The sequence below is a fragment of the Callorhinus ursinus genome, unplaced genomic scaffold (genome assembly GCF_003265705.2).
Source record: "Callorhinus ursinus isolate GAN/ISIS: 27379988/994484 unplaced genomic scaffold, GSC_fseal_2.0 scaffold10, whole genome shotgun sequence".
NCBI lineage: Eukaryota > Metazoa > Chordata > Mammalia > Carnivora > Otariidae > Callorhinus > Callorhinus ursinus.
In genome coordinates this window covers 19,718,565-19,733,770 of record NW_027397072.1, presented here as the reverse complement: position 1 = coordinate 19,733,770, position 15,206 = coordinate 19,718,565, and the positions used below count along the sequence as shown (strand labels likewise).

Here is a 15,206-nt window from a genome sequence, read left to right as displayed (position 1 = left end):
CAAGCCCTGCATCGGGCTCCCTGCTCCACAGGAGGCCTGCTTCTCCCTCTCCCACTCCCCCTGCTTGTGTTCCCTCTCTCGCTGTGTCTCTCTCTGTCAAATAAATAAAAAGATAGTATGTTCTTTTATACTTCTGGTACTGTCTTCTCAAAGCCTACTATTGAAATTGAAGAAATTATTCCTATTAATTATGTCAGTGCTTTTTGAAAGCACTTTGTAAAAGACTAGAAAGAACCATTTCTAAGAAGGGCAGGGAGATGACAAAGGAGCCATAACTTTAATTTTCTTCTGAATGCTTTTATGAATTCCTTATTAATTTGTGTAATGCATGTTTTTTTTTTAACATTTTATTTATTTGAGAGAGAATGAGAGAGAGAGAGCACATGAGAGGGGGGAAGGTCAGAGGGAGAAGCAGACTCCCCGCCGAGCAGGGAGCCCGATGCGGGACTCGATCCAGGGACTCCAGGATCATGACCTGTGCCGAAGGCAGTCGCTCAACCAACTGAGCCACCCAGGCGCCCCTGTGTAATGCATGTTGTGCCTTTAAGTATTTGCCCATGTAAAGATAATTTTCTAAAAGACTTTTTTGTAAGGGGAAAACAGACTTCGAGTGTGCTTTGTCTCAGTGGCAGACTGGCTTGCTCTATTGCAGTTTTTTTTTAAGTTATTAACAAGGGGAAATTGCTTCTCTTGACCATTATGGCCAGTCCCATCATTTGGATTAGTACATCTGTTAGCTGAATTTCATGACCTAAGGCTAAGAGTTTTAAAAATTCCAATTGTCTAGGGCGGCTGGGTAACACAGTCGGCTGAGTGTCCGACACTTGGTTTCAATTCAGGTCATGATCTCAATGTGAGATCAAGCCACATGCTGGGCTCCACGCTCAATGTAGAGTCTGCTTAAGTTTCTTTTCCTCGCCCTCTGCCCCTTCCCCCTGTACTCTCTCTCAAATAAATCTTTAAAAGAATTTAAAAAATTAAAAATTCCAATTGTGGGGCGCCTGGCTGGCTCAGTCAGAGCATGCAACTCTTAATCTCAGGGTCATAAGTTCGAGACCCACACTGGGTGTAGAAATTACTTAAAATCTTTAAAAATTCCAATTGTTTGGCAATTTTGTGGCCTGTCCCAGTTAAAAGAACTTGAATTCTATAGATAAATATTGAGCACCTACTCTGTGCCAGGTCTGTGTGTGCTAAGATGCTGAGGATATACTTTTAATCAGTCTTCTACACCAAGCATCTAAGGCTTATTTTTCACCCTGCTTTTAAGAGTACAAGGGATGATTGTGTTCATGCACATGTATGTGTATGGACGTGTGCCAGACCGGCTTTACATTCACCTAGATTAAATTTTGAGTTTCTATGATTTTGTATAAATAGACTGGACATTTGAAAATGACTGATACGACATAGATTTCATTACCACTCTCCTGCTTAACAACTCTCGGTGGCTCTCACAGGACAATGTCCAAACTTGTTAGCATACTGTCTCATAATTTTCTTTTTTTTTTAAGGTTTTATTTATTTGACAAGAGACACAGCGAGAGAGGGAACACAAGCAGGGGGAATGGGAGAGGGAGAAGCAGGCTTCCTGCCGAGCAGGGAGCCCGCCGCAGGGGCTCGATCCCAGGACCCTGGGATCATGACCTGAGCCGAAGGCAGATGCTTAACAACTGAGCCACCCAGGCGCCCCTGTCTCATAATCTTCTGCATCATTTTGTAAGAGCGCCAGTAAAGCAGGGCCTGCAAAGCCTAGCTTATCCTTTCCAGGTGCTAGTCAGTAGTTATTTGCATTTGTTTGTTTTGGTTCTCTTAGTAGGTGTCTCCCATGACCACCGAACCTATGAATACTCTAAGATCTTTTTTCAGTTCCACAGTGGACAACTGAAGTGGTCCTTGATGCCATTGTTAACTTTATCCTATTGGTATCACAGCAGAAAACAAGAGTATGTCTCTTATACAGGCAAAGTTCTGAGAAATTGTCGGACCATTTGTGTCATTGAGAAAAGCTGGGAACTAAGACATTCTGAAGGAAAAACCCCAGAAAGGAATGAGTGCAGCACCCTCTGGCTGTTCTGCTCCCACAACAGAAGTGAGACCAGGGATTGGGTGATTAAAAGCAAAGCACCCCCTTTCTCATTTCTTTTCCTCCATCTTAAAGCACTACCTCTTAACTCCTCGATCCTCAGCAGAGGAATACAGCCAGGGCTTCCTGGAGACAAAAAGGGTAGATGAAGCAGCCAAGATGAGGTGGACCCCTATCATACGTATGACATTATGTGACATGCATCAATGAAGCTTTGCGGGAAACTAAGTACTAACCTACCAGCCTCTCCTCAATCTTAATTCCAAGTCCTCACTGACAGAATAACCCTGACTATGGCTAAGAACTTTCCTCACCTATGTCAAAAGAAAAAATCTCAGCCACACTGCCCTAGGCTCCTTTGACAACCCACACCAGTAAGTGGGCTGATTATAAAACCTAACTGGGAATTCCCATACGTTATAGTAAATATAGATGAAAATAAGCAGTGTATATGGAAACAAGTTCAGAATCGTACCTTCTCAGAAATAATACCCCAATGTAAGAGCAAAACTAGATACAAAAACAACCTCAGGACCACACATTCTTTTCAAAAGTAACTTCCCAGTGTGAGTTAGTGTATGGCTCCAAGACCTAACACACCTTCCTTTGTTCAGGCATGGTGTTCTTTTCCCTCTGGGTGAGGGGAACTCGTCCCTCTAAGTCCAAACACAGAGATTGCAAGGTCACATAAGTGTTCAAATCCTATGTTGGATTGCTAGGCTATGGGTTTGTTTTTTTTTTTTTCAAAGATTTTATTTATTTATTTGACACAGAGAGAGATAGGGAGAGAGAGAGAGAGAGGGAGAGAGCACAAGCAGGGGGAGTGGCAGGCAGAGGGAGAAGCAGGCTTCCTGCATGAGCAGGGAGCCTGATGTGGGGCTCGATCCCAGGACCCTGGGATCATGACCTGAGCTGAAGGCAGCGGTTTAACCAACTGAGCCACCCAGGCGCCCCATGGGCTATGGGATTTGAACACAGTATATTCCTTCAGTTATTCAGAGAAGAATTCTGAGCCTTTGAGGCGAGTGGCAAGTTAATACCTACCTGGTACGGCTGCTTAGAGGGTTGGTGGCAATTTTATTTTAAAATATATAGAACAAGGCCCCGCATGTACAGAATTCACATCATAGCTATTATGTTTATTATCATTCCTGGCTACTTGGAAGGCTCCTTTCCACTCTTTCCCAAGGGCAGCTGGCTTATGTAGTCCTTAAAGCACTTCCTTCCTACAATAAGGATGGACAGGAATTTGTCAAGCACAGAGCCTTTATTTTACATATCATTTCCAAAGAGGACATTGTGTTAAGTCAGCAGCCAACAGAATTTCTAAGAGAGAAAGTGACAGCAAAGGTAACTGGCTCAAGTCCCTCTGTGTATACCATGTACATTTCATGTCTGAGCACCTTGTGGGTCTGGCTTAAGTAAGGCAGTGTAGATTGTGCGAACAAGAAATCTGTATTCTGTGGTCAGAAATGGCTACGACATGCATCACGCAAAATGCACAACCTGAAATGCTTTGATCGGCAACCGAAGTTTCCTCAAGCAAAGATGCGCGTGAACGATGATGAACACATACAGAGCAACTTGGGCAGAGCATGGATAATGCTGTGGGGCAGTGAGGTTAGCGCACTGATCAATAGCCCCAAGCAGGAGGAGCCGTCCCAGTGGCAGAGCAGGCTAGGAGGGCGAGCAGCAGCCAACTCCAGCCCCCTCGAGTTCCTTCCTGCCTTCACTCTAAGTTGAGCAGCTCCACGTCAAAGATGAGGGTGGCATTGGGAGGGATGACACCAGGGTGGCCCGTGGCTCCATATGCCACATCGGGGGTGCAGGTCAGCTTCGCCCTCTGCCCCAAGCTCATCTAGCAGGGATGGGGGCAGATGGGGAGAGGAGAAAGAGGACCCAGCTTGATTTAAAAGAAAAAAGTAAGATAACTATGGCATTTTCCCACACCTCAAGGTAACTCTGAAGAACTGAGATGAATTTTCTATGTGGCACACTGGAGTGATGCAGAATTTAGATTCAGCCTCAGACTAGCAGAGACTTCACTGTGGGGCAATAACTTCTACCAAGTAGTCCCAAATTCATTCATCCAACAACCACTGCTGGTTATTCAATTAGTGCATGGCCCCAACACTTCGAATTGTTCGTAATTGTTCCTCACCCTCCTCCAAAAGAACCAAAAGAGGGTGTAGAGCACGTAAAGTACACATTCAAGGAGGTAACAGGAGCACATTAAAGATGTGAAGTAATCAGAGGCCATCGCAAGGTGGGGAGGGCTGAGAGACCTACTCTAACAGAGCATCGTGTGGCTTCAGAGACCAAGGGAGGAGGGCATGGACCGGGGCTCATCACGGCAGTCATCAAGAACACCTGGCACGGGTGGGACAGGGGAAACTTGAATAAATCGATTTTTAAATTTTGAAGAATCAACTAAAAAATTTGAAGGGATCGGTTAATAGTACTGTTATCAGTGTTAATGTGCAACTGATCGCAAACTCATATAATTTGATCATTGTACTATGGTTATGTAAAATGTTCACAGGTGGGGAAGCTGGGCCAAGAATACATGGGAATTACTTCTGTGATATTTTAGCAAGTCTGAAATTTTTAAGTTAAAAAAAAAAAACAAACCTTGGCCTCCCCCACCCCCCAACTCTCCTACTGCCTCAGTCCCAGACAGCTGGTAGCTCACAGGCCCCCAAAGCTAGTTCTGAGCAAGCCTGGAGGGATGTGCTTGGAATGAGAGCCCCCTGTGACTTAAAGGAGTCATGCTGGCAATGAGAGGGATGGGGTGGGGGCACAGAGCCAAGGACGGAACCCGGATGGCGTCCCTGGCGGCAGGGGCAAAGCCGTGGCGATCTGTGATAGGGCAAGGGCAGCCTACTGAGTCCGGGCTCCAACTCCCCGAATCCTCCCTACTGAGGATTCCCATCCTACCTGGGCTGCACCCTCTTCAAAACCCTTGATGACTTCCTGTTTGCCAATTCTGAACTTGAAAGGTTTGTTTCTGTCTCTGGACGAATCGAATTTCTTCCCATTTTGGAGCATTCCTGTGAAAGCAAGAATAGGATGGAGAAGAGCGGCGGTCCTGAGTTAACTCCCAGGTCTGGGGCCGCGTATCTAAAACAGAATTCCTATTCTGCACAAACCCGTGCCTCTTCCAATCTCCCCACTTGTCCTGTCACCCAAGCAAGAAACCCAGACACTTTGCTCTGCCTTAGCCCACATGCAGCCTATCATGAAGTCCTACTCATCTCTGCAATCTACCTACTTTCTCCAGTTCTACTGCCACCACCCCGTGACTGCACCACACCTCCATCATGTCTCACCTGTGTAGGGAACACCCTCTCAATGGTCTTTCCACTCCACTTCACTCCTCCGTTCCAGCCTCCACACGACACTCAGAGTGACTGTCTTTCATAAACATGTATCTGATCATGTTACTCCCTTGCTTAAAACACGTCAATAGCTCCCGGAGACAGAATCTAAACGCCTGCACTGCACACAGGCACTTCAAGATCCGGAGACTGCCTGCCTGATAACCCTCTCTCTGCTCTCCCCTACCTTTTCTTCCCCACATGTCCTATTCAGGTCACACCCTTCTCAAATACCTCTGCGCTGTTCAACCTTTTCTGTGCCACTTCCTCAGCCCGAAGATGTTTCTGCCTCAGGTTGCATCCTTACCGGCTTTTCACAAGGTTCCCCCAACATGCAAAACCCAAAGGCCATATCATCCCTTCCTGCAATGAACAGAGCAAAGTGACCCAGTCAAGGGTGGCCTCCAGACCCCATAAAAAGGGCCTGTTTGGACCCGGAACACCTCAGTGCTGTCTCCAGCAGTTTGGAGCATCCCTGAGCCTCCAGATGTAGTTGCCTTGTCATCCCTGATGTACAAATACTGTCTCATTTCTGCTGTCTCAGGCTCAAGAGCTGTTTTTCTGTTTTTAGTTCGTATTGGTGATTGGCTCAAAGATCAGACCTTCTGTAAATATGCTCTCCCACGATTTCTTCCTGCAGTCCACAGACCACAACAAAAGGCAATTTGAGACCAGAGAAAGATCTGGCCTGTAAGTTCAGGGACTGGATTCTGACTTCATGCTGGCATAACTCACTGGTAAAGTTTGGCAAATCACTTCCTTTGTCATGGCCTCAGATTTGCCATGTTTAACATAGGAGGTCTGGACAGGCTTAGTGTCTGAGCATCTATGACTCCCCTTCCTAATTCCTACAAATGTATAAATGTATACGAGGCACAGACCCATTTTCCTACTTCCTGCATAGAATAAAATGGACTCTTGCCCTGGGTACGAAATCAGGCAAAGGAGAAAACCCTATCGCTACACAAATGGATACTAAGGAGATCAAATACAAACTCATGCATACACACAGGTTGCTAAGATATTCAGAGATACCCATGCATGCTCTTGGGCACTTAGGTACACACATTCAGAAGAAAGACCCTAATGGTCAAACAGATGCTAAGAAAATATTTAGATCCATGAATCTACATACATTCACAAAGACACATACTTGGACAAATACACATATGGATATGCACACACACACACACCCTTTGAAGATTGGCTTTCTCATTCCCCAATTTCTTCAGGTTTCATATGACTTAATATACTTCAGACCATATACAGTTATCTACTGCTACAAGTTCAGCCAAAACCATGCAGCCCAGAAACAGACCCACATATATATGGTTACCTGATTCAACAAAGGTGTCATGGCAATGCAACAGATAAAGGATGATTTTTTTTTTAATTAATGTTGCTAGATCAACTGCATATCCATATGGAGAAAAAATGAACCTTGACCCTTAACTTATGCACACATAAAAATCAATTCCAGATGAATCCCAAACTTAAATATGAAAAATAAAATAATAAAGCTTCTACAAGAGACAAACAGAAGAATATCTTCATGACCTAGGGACAGACAAAGCTTTCTTAACTGGGGAGACAAACCATAGGACACTCTTAATCTCAGGAAACAAACTGAGGGTTGCTGGAGTGGACAGGGGTGGGAGGGATGGGGTGGCTGGGTGATGGACATCGGGGAGGGTATGTGCTGTGGTGAGCGCTGTGTATTGTGTAAGACTGATGAATCACAAACCTGGACCCCCTGAAACAAATAATACATTATATGTTAATAAAAAAATAAATAAAACACGAAAGTGGGGGAAGGAGGACTATGAAAATTAAATAAATAAATAAATAAATAAATAAAAGATTCCTGAACTGAACACAAAAGTACTAACTATAAAGGAAAAGATCAATATGTAGAACTTCATTAAAATTAAGAACTTCTAGGGACACCTGGGTTGGCTCAGTTGGTTAAGCGTCTGCCTTCAGCTCAGGTCATGATCTCAGGGTCTGGGATGAGTCCCGCATCGGGAGCCTGCTTCTCCCTTTCCCTCTACTGCTCCCCTGCTTGTGCTCTCTCTCTCTCTGTCAAATAAATAAATAAAATCTTTTTTAAAAAATAAAATAGGGGTGCCTGGGTGGCTCAGTCGGTTGAGCATCTGCCTTCGGCTCAGGTCATGATCCCAGAGTCTTAGGATCGAGTGCCGCATAGGACTCCCTGCTCAGCAGGGAGTCTGCTTCTCCCTCTCCCTCTGCCTGCTGCTCCCCCTGCTTGTGCTCTCTCTCTCTCTGACAAACAAATAAAACCTTAAAAAAATAAAGAACTTCTATTCATAGAATGCCATTAGGAGAGTAAAAAGACAAGCCCTGGCATGGGAGGTGATTGGAATCAGTATAACTAACAAAAGACTCATATCTAGAATATATAAAGAATTCCTGGGGCGCCTGGGTGGCTCAGTCAGTTAAGCGTCTGACTCCTGATTTCAGCTCAGGTCATGATCTCGAGGTTGTGAGATTGAGCCCCAGGTCAGGCTCTGTGCTGGGCATGAAGCCTGCTTAAAATTCTCTCTCTCCCTCTGCTTCTGTCCCCCCACCCCGTGCTCTCGCTCTCTAAATAATAATAATAATAATAATTCCCGTAAGTCAATAAGAAAAAGACAGCCAACCCAACTTTTATAATTGGACAAAACTTGAGCAGACTAAAGAGGATATCCAAAAGGCCAGTAAGTACATGAAAAGGTACTCAACTTCATTAGTCATCGGGCAATGCAAATCGAAAACCACAATGAAATACCACTGGACACCCACTTCAGTGGGCCAAAAACAAAACAAAAACATGATGATGCCAAGTGTTGATGAGGATGCAGGAGAACTGGAACTCTCATACATGACTGGTGGCAGTGGAAATTGGCATTACTACTTTGGGAAGCTGTTTGGCAGTATCTGTTAAAGCTGGGCATTGGTGTATAACCCTATGCCCAAGGAACTCCACTTCTGGGTGTAGACCAATCAAAATGTGTACATATGTGCACCAAAAGACACCTACAAGATTGTTCAAAGCAATATTATTCATATTAGCCAGAAACTATCAATAACCCAAATGTTCATCAATTGTTGAAAAGATAAATTATAGTATATTCATCATACAATGAACTGCATGGGAATAAAAAAGAACAAATCAGGGGCGCCTGGGTGACTCAATCAGTTAAGCACCTGACTCTTGATTTCAGTTCAGGTCATGATCTCAGGGTTGTGGGATCGAGCCCCGAGTCGGGCTCCACGCTCAGCGCAGAGTCTCCTTGATATTCTTTCTCTCCCTCTCCCTCTGCCCCTCCCCCCACTCATGTGTGCATTGTCTCTCTCTCTCTCTCTCAAATAAATAAATAAATCTTAAAAAAAAAGAACGAACCACTCTCACAGACATAATCTCACAAACATAATACTGAGCAAAATAAGCCAAACACAAAAGAGTACATACTCTATGATTCCATTTGTATGATAATTAACAACAGGCCAAGCCAATTGATGGCGACAAAGGTGTGAATGCTGGTTACCTTCAAGGAGATGTAATGACTAGGAGGAGGCATGAAGGAGATGCCTGGGCCTGGGGATTCTGGAAATGTATGTGTTGGTCTGGGTAGTGGTTATATATAAATGTAATCACTTTGAAAAATTTCATTGAGCTGTACATCTTAGATTTATGTTCTCTACTGTGTTTACGTTTAATTAAAAAGTTTACCAAAAAGTCCCATACAGTCTCCTGCTGGGTTTGATGAGACAGTCCCTCCCCAAACCAGAGGCACTCATGGCTGATGTTAGTGTTTATTTATTTATTTATTTTTTAAGTTTGTATTTCTTTTTGAGAGAGAGAATGACAGAGAGAGAGAGAGAGAGAGAGAATGAGAGGGGTGAGGGTCAGAGGGAGAAGCAGACTCCCTGCTGAGCAGGGAGCCCGATGCGGGACTCGATCCCGGGACTCCAGGATCATGACCTGAGCCGAAGGCAGTCACTTAACCGACTGAGCCACCCAGGCGCCCCTGATGTTAGTGTTTAATGCACATCACCTGCTCTCTGTATCTACTATGAAAAGTCTTTGCGAAAGGATCTTGTGGTTTTAGTAACTTGATAAGTACTGCTCTGTCTACAACATGTAGAACAGATAAATCAATTACACAGGTCAGAGGCCCCAGAGGACTCATGGTAATTAGGCCACATCACCGGGAGATAAAACACAGCTCTAGCCCACTGACGTCAGCGGCCGGCAACACAGCTGTTGAGAAATACCCACACTGTCTGCCTAGATTTAACCTGGCACTTCACACTGGCCCAGAGAACTGCTAAAAATGGCCCCATCTGAATACATCCTAGGAATTAAACTGGCCTTGCTGTCTGCTAAGTGGCTGTCACCAAGTTTGCCACATCGGGAAGCAGGTCACAAGGCAGAGCACTCGCCCCTCTGGGAACAAATACCTGCTCGTGATCTTCCTACCAGCAGTCCTCAGGAACTCCATCTAGAATGTTCCTCAGCCCACCTGACCTTCCAGGACAGAGCATCCAACAGGGATCAGCAGAGATGTGGGGCCCTCCTCCCACTCCCACAGCACCCTGAGACAGGCCCTGCTGTCCTCCCCCCACACACACACTGCATCAGAGCCTCTGGATCACTGGTCTCTCCCACTCCCCAGGGCCCCAAAGAAGGAAGGAATCCTCCCTTTTCATCTGTGGGTCCCCAGTGCCCAGCACAGCATCTTGCACACAGTTGGTACTCAATAACAGTAGGTGAGTCGAATAGTCTATTTTTGAAAAAAGAAAGGAAATGCTGAGGAAGTCAACCTCCTCTTCTCTAATAATACTATAGGAGGAAAAAGGAGTCTGCAGGGAAGATCAGGGCTCTCAGAGCTTTAAGAAGGGATTTCTAAATATCAGACAGAACCAGAAGGGCTAGGCTCCACGCTGCCCACAACGGAGGGAAGAGAATGGAGGTGCTTGGCTCAGTTAGAGGCTGGCTCCCCAGATGGCTCCTGCTGGTACAAGTGGGGAAGGGGTAACCTTGCAAGCCTCCTTTCCCATATGCACAAGTCTGGTTTGGAGAAGTTGGGGGACAGCTGGACAGAGGGAGACTTGGCTGTCTTGGGCTTTGGGCCTGATCCAGGAAGCAGATACCTCTGGAGAGGAGTATCAGAGGAGAAACCTCCCTTGGAAGGGTCAGGTCTGGGCGAAGGCTGAGGGAGCAAAGCCTACCTGTGTAGTGCACCACACACGTCTGTCCCTTCTTGGGAAATGTCCTTCCTGCAAGGAGACATGAGGGCAGATAAATGAATAAGTTATTGGAAAAAGTCAACTGGGATGTTCAGGTGTGACTGTGACCCAGAGGTCTAGCCCACATTCCCCTCCATACGACGGAGATGCCCATGGCTCTAGTTCTGGCTCTGTGCCTCGTATGAGCCAGATGAGTCACTTCACCTCTCTTTATTTGATTTGAACTTTATTCCCTTGCGTTCCTCAACTCCACTCTCTCCTTGTTATTTTCCTTTCTTTGATTGCTCCTTTTACTTTCCTTCATCCATTCCACAAACATTTATTGACAGCCTACTATGTGCCTGGACCAGATCCCAGAAACACAGAGCAATCTATGAACTCACGGGGAAGTTAGGGAAACAGACACATAAATAAATAATAGATTATAATGCAGGATGATGACTGCAATCAAGGATTAATAAGCAAAATCATTCACAAATATTTATAGAATGCCTACTCTACGCGAAGCCTGGGCCTGATTTCAGGCACCCAGCAGTAAACCATACCCACAAGATCCCTGCTCCTCTGGAGTTTACAGTCTAATGGGGAAAACAAACAGTACTCAAACAAACAAGACAATTATAAATTATGATAATTCTCTAAAGGAAAGAAACACAATGACAAGTTAAAGAGAGACACAATGGACAGACCATTTTAGAAAGGGTGGTCCAGGATGGCCTCTCAGAAAAGGTGACATTTGGGCTGAATCTTGAAGGATGAGCAAGATGCTGGGAAAAGCACTGCAGGAAGAGGGAGCTGCAAGTACATAAACCTTGAGGCAGGAAAGGATTGGAGCATTTGCAGAAGAGAAAGAAGGCCCAGTGACTGGAAAGAAGAGAGGGAGAGGGAGACAAGTGGGAAAGAGCCGGATCGTGCGGGGCATCGCGGAGGCCACTGGAGGGTTTTAAGCAAGAGAATGACATAATCTGAATTAAGATTTTATAAGATCACTCTGGCTGCTGTGTGTAGGATGGACGATTAGGCGCCTGTTGCAATAATCCAGACAGGAAAATCAATTATGGCTTGAATTAATGTGGTGGCAGCAGAGAAGAGAGCAAAATAGATATATTTGGGAAATGGGGCTGACAGGGTACATTAATGGAGTGGAGATGGGGTTCAGGATGAGGGAGAAGGAGAAATCGAGTACAGTGCTTGGGCTTTCAGTTTGGGCAATCGGATGGACAGTGGAACTAATTCCAGGTGGGGAAGACTGGGGAGGAGCAGATTTGAGCAGGTGGCAATCTTGAAATGCCTATTAGACATCTGAGTTTATATTGCAAGTAGGCAGATGGAGAGTCTGCACTGGAGGTATAAATCTGGGTGGAATTTAAAGCCACAGGCCTGGATAACAAAGCTCAGGGAGGCTCACAACTGAGCCAACATGTTGAGGACTCTATGGGGAGTCAGGGAAAGCATCAGAGAGGAGATAAGGGTTAAACTGGGTCTTAAAAGATTAATAGTTTGCCAGAGGAAGTAAAGGGAGATAATCTGGGAACATCAAACAACACATTCAAAGGCCCAGAGTCGAGCACTATTGGGAGCCCCTGTGTGGCTCACTGCTGCAACCCCAGGGCCTAGCACATAGTACACGTTCAATAAGTATTTGCGGAATGACTGGTGTGTTTAACCACTTTGCAGGTAGCTTGCTGAAGCTAGAGAAAAAGGTGGTGGGGGGGTAGGGGCTGTAATAAGAGAGGAGGATAGGGCGCCTGGGTGGCTCAGTCGTTAAGTGTCTGCCTTGGGCTCAGGTCATGATCCCAGGGTCCTGGGATCGAGCCCCGCATCGAGCCCCGCATCGGGCTCCCTGCTCTGCAGGAAGCCTGCTTCTCCCTCTCCCACTCCCCCTGCTTGTGTTCCCTCTCTCTCTGTGTCTCTCTGTCAAATAAATAAATAAAATCTTAAAAAAAAAATAAGAGAGGAGGATGGCTCCTATGGAAGGTAAGACTAGGCTAGATTACTGGATTATCTGTCTGGAGAAGGAAAGGGAAGTTCATTAAAACACAAGGCGGTTGGGGGGGGGAGCAGAATGGGATGCGAACAGTCAAACATGCATTTTAAAGGGTCCTCAGGCTATGGTGTAGAAACTAGGTTGTGAGTTAGGGAGACCCAGTGGAAGGCAGAGAGGTGAGACTGGAGGTGGGGAGACCAGTTTAGAGGATGTGCAGAAATCCAGGTGAGAGATGATGGTGGCCGAAACCAGGGCAGGGGCTAAAGGGATGGAGCCTAGAGATTTTCAGCAGAAGGACCAAGTCCTGTCAGACTTGCCGTGGGGCTCAACCAAGACCCAGTGTTAACAGTACAGTAGCTTGGCCCTTCTGTGCTTTATTGACCCAAGGGTTTAGACTGTTAAAAGCACAAAGCCTAAGCTCTTTCAGGCTTTCTCTAAAAATCTAATCTCCCTCAAGAGAAAATGCCCCTTGTCCTTGGCCAGGGAGGAAGGATAACCAGAGAAAATTCTAAAGGCTACTTTGAGCCAGGGAAGGGAGAAGAGGCCTCCAGCCCCCTGGCAGGACTCAGTAGCAGTGCTCTGGGATGTGACGAGGTCTCGGGGCGATGCTTCCTGGGACCCAGCATCATGGTTCCCAGCATGGGCAAAGAAACCTGTACCTGCCTGGTGATAGGGGTAGGGGCTGCGACCTCTAGGGACCACTGCCTTTTAACAAGGAGGGTGGCCTGGAACCAAGAGGTCCTCCAATTTCTTAGGAGGGGCGGGTGTTGTCAGTTATATCTCACATGAAGTTTGTCTGTCAAATTCTGCAGAAATGGGGGCTCTGGACTGGATTAAGTTTCATTTAAAATATTTAAAAATGGCTATTCCTTGCACGTCCAGACCCAGTTATACAAGAGATGCCTGGCTTGGGAAAGTGAGTGGTGCCAGTCCTGGGGGCAGGGAAAAGGCAGTAACAGAGGAGTGCTTGGGAGTGGGGAGGACAAGGAACGTGAGTTATTTTGGACTTGCTGAATTAGGTTTCCGTGGGACATCCACGTAGAGGTCGAGCAGCAGCTGGATAAATGGACCACCTTGAACTCGGGTCGGAGATCTGGGCTGGAGGCTTAAGTTTGGAAGCCATCGGTTTGCAGACGGTAATGAAAGCCATGGGAGTGTACAGGATGGCTGGAGAGGCTGAGTGGGGCGGGGAGGATAAAGCAAGATGCAGAGGCGGCGGAGGGAGCGCTTCTTCCTTCCCAGACTGGCTGGGTCCCCACCACGTCTCACCGCCCAGCGCACAGGAGCCGCCCGACCGGAGGCCCGGAGGGGGGCGCGTTAGAAAGGGTTGCCCCAAGCTGAAGGGATCCCTTCCAGTTCTCCCCAGAGCTCACCTAGCAGGGCAGGGAAAGCAGAGCTAAAGCTGTGCCCTGGGAAATCAGCAGTAGCAGATAACTGAGAGGTTCCAGTCGCGGCAGCGGCGGCCCGAGGCCCCCGGGGCGGTGGCGGGCCGCAGACCCCCGCCTCCTGGGCCGCCGCCTTCGAACCCCTAGGTGAGCCGGCGCGGAAGGGGATGGTGGAGGATCGTCTGCTAGACCCTCAACAATCCTGTCTGGGGTCTCCTCCCGCCGCTCCCATCCTATACCCGCCCCCGATTCAGCACCCTCCGCGCCACCTCGGAATCAGACCCCCGCCCGCCCGGCTCCGCCCCGGGACCCTTCCTCCTCCCCCGGCTCAGCCGCCCGGTACCGTCTCCCGGGGAGATGGTCTCGATCTCCACGCCCATCGCAGTCCCACTGGCCCCGCCTCCGAGGGTCCCCGCTGCTGCCCCGACCCCGGCTCGGCTCCGGCCCTGGCCCCACTGTCGCTCCGGCTCGCCTCCCCGCCGCCACTGCAGAGCCGGAGGAGGTGCGGCGGGAGTCGGGACCTGCGCGGGGAGGGGCCACGGGGAAGGGGGCGGCGGGGCGGAGCGGCGCGGAAAGGTGGGGTCGACTGGGGCGGGGCCCGGGGGAAGGGACCCTGACGCGGCTGCTCCCGATCTTGGCCACGGTAACGGTCATTAACTGGGGAGGATGGTGAGGGAGGCGTGAGACACCCGCGCCTCTATCCGTCCATCCATTTATCCATCGATCTATCCATCCGTTCAACACAGATTTATCTAGCATCTACTCTGTGCTAAGCTCTGGGGAGTCAACCCGGTCCCACAGACTAGGGGAAAGCCGGCAACTAAACCAACACTTTAAATAGATGCGCTCACTGGAGTTCAGAACGTTATGGAAGCACCTGAGAGGTACCTACCCTAGCTCGACTGCCCGGAATGTAGGAGCATTCTGGGGATGCGCCGGGGTGGGGGTGGGGGGGGGTAGTCAGAGGGGGATGGGAGGGAGGGAGGAAACCAGTCATTACCCTACCGCAACCACCCTAAACCCCTATTCACCATCATGAGTAGTTCTGCCCCACTCACAGGTAACTTCCCACCTTTCAAGGCAAAGAACTGCGCCCTGCGAATACCAATTAAATTAAG

General features: G+C 47.7%; 1 protein-coding gene across 2 annotated transcripts; it reads right to left on the bottom strand.

The window, feature by feature from the left end:
- Window positions 1-3,334: 3,334 nt before the first annotated feature.
- On the bottom strand, window positions 3,335-14,694 carry FKBP1B (FKBP prolyl isomerase 1B). Of its 2 annotated transcripts, none has more exons than XM_025867585.2 (4): window positions 14,432-14,691; window positions 10,699-10,746; window positions 5,024-5,136; window positions 3,335-3,944 (listed from the first exon to the last, which is right to left on the bottom strand). In XM_025867585.2, the coding sequence occupies exons 1-4, from the start codon at window positions 14,466-14,468 to the stop codon at window positions 3,816-3,818; spliced, it is 327 nt and encodes a 108-aa protein (XP_025723370.1). In that variant the 5' UTR covers window positions 14,469-14,691; the 3' UTR covers window positions 3,335-3,815. The 2 variants fall into 2 exon arrangements, with proteins under 2 accessions (XP_025723370.1, XP_025723371.1); XM_025867586.2 differs by having other exon boundaries at window positions 3,853-3,989; window positions 14,432-14,694.
- Between the last annotated feature and the right edge of the window lie 512 nt (window positions 14,695-15,206).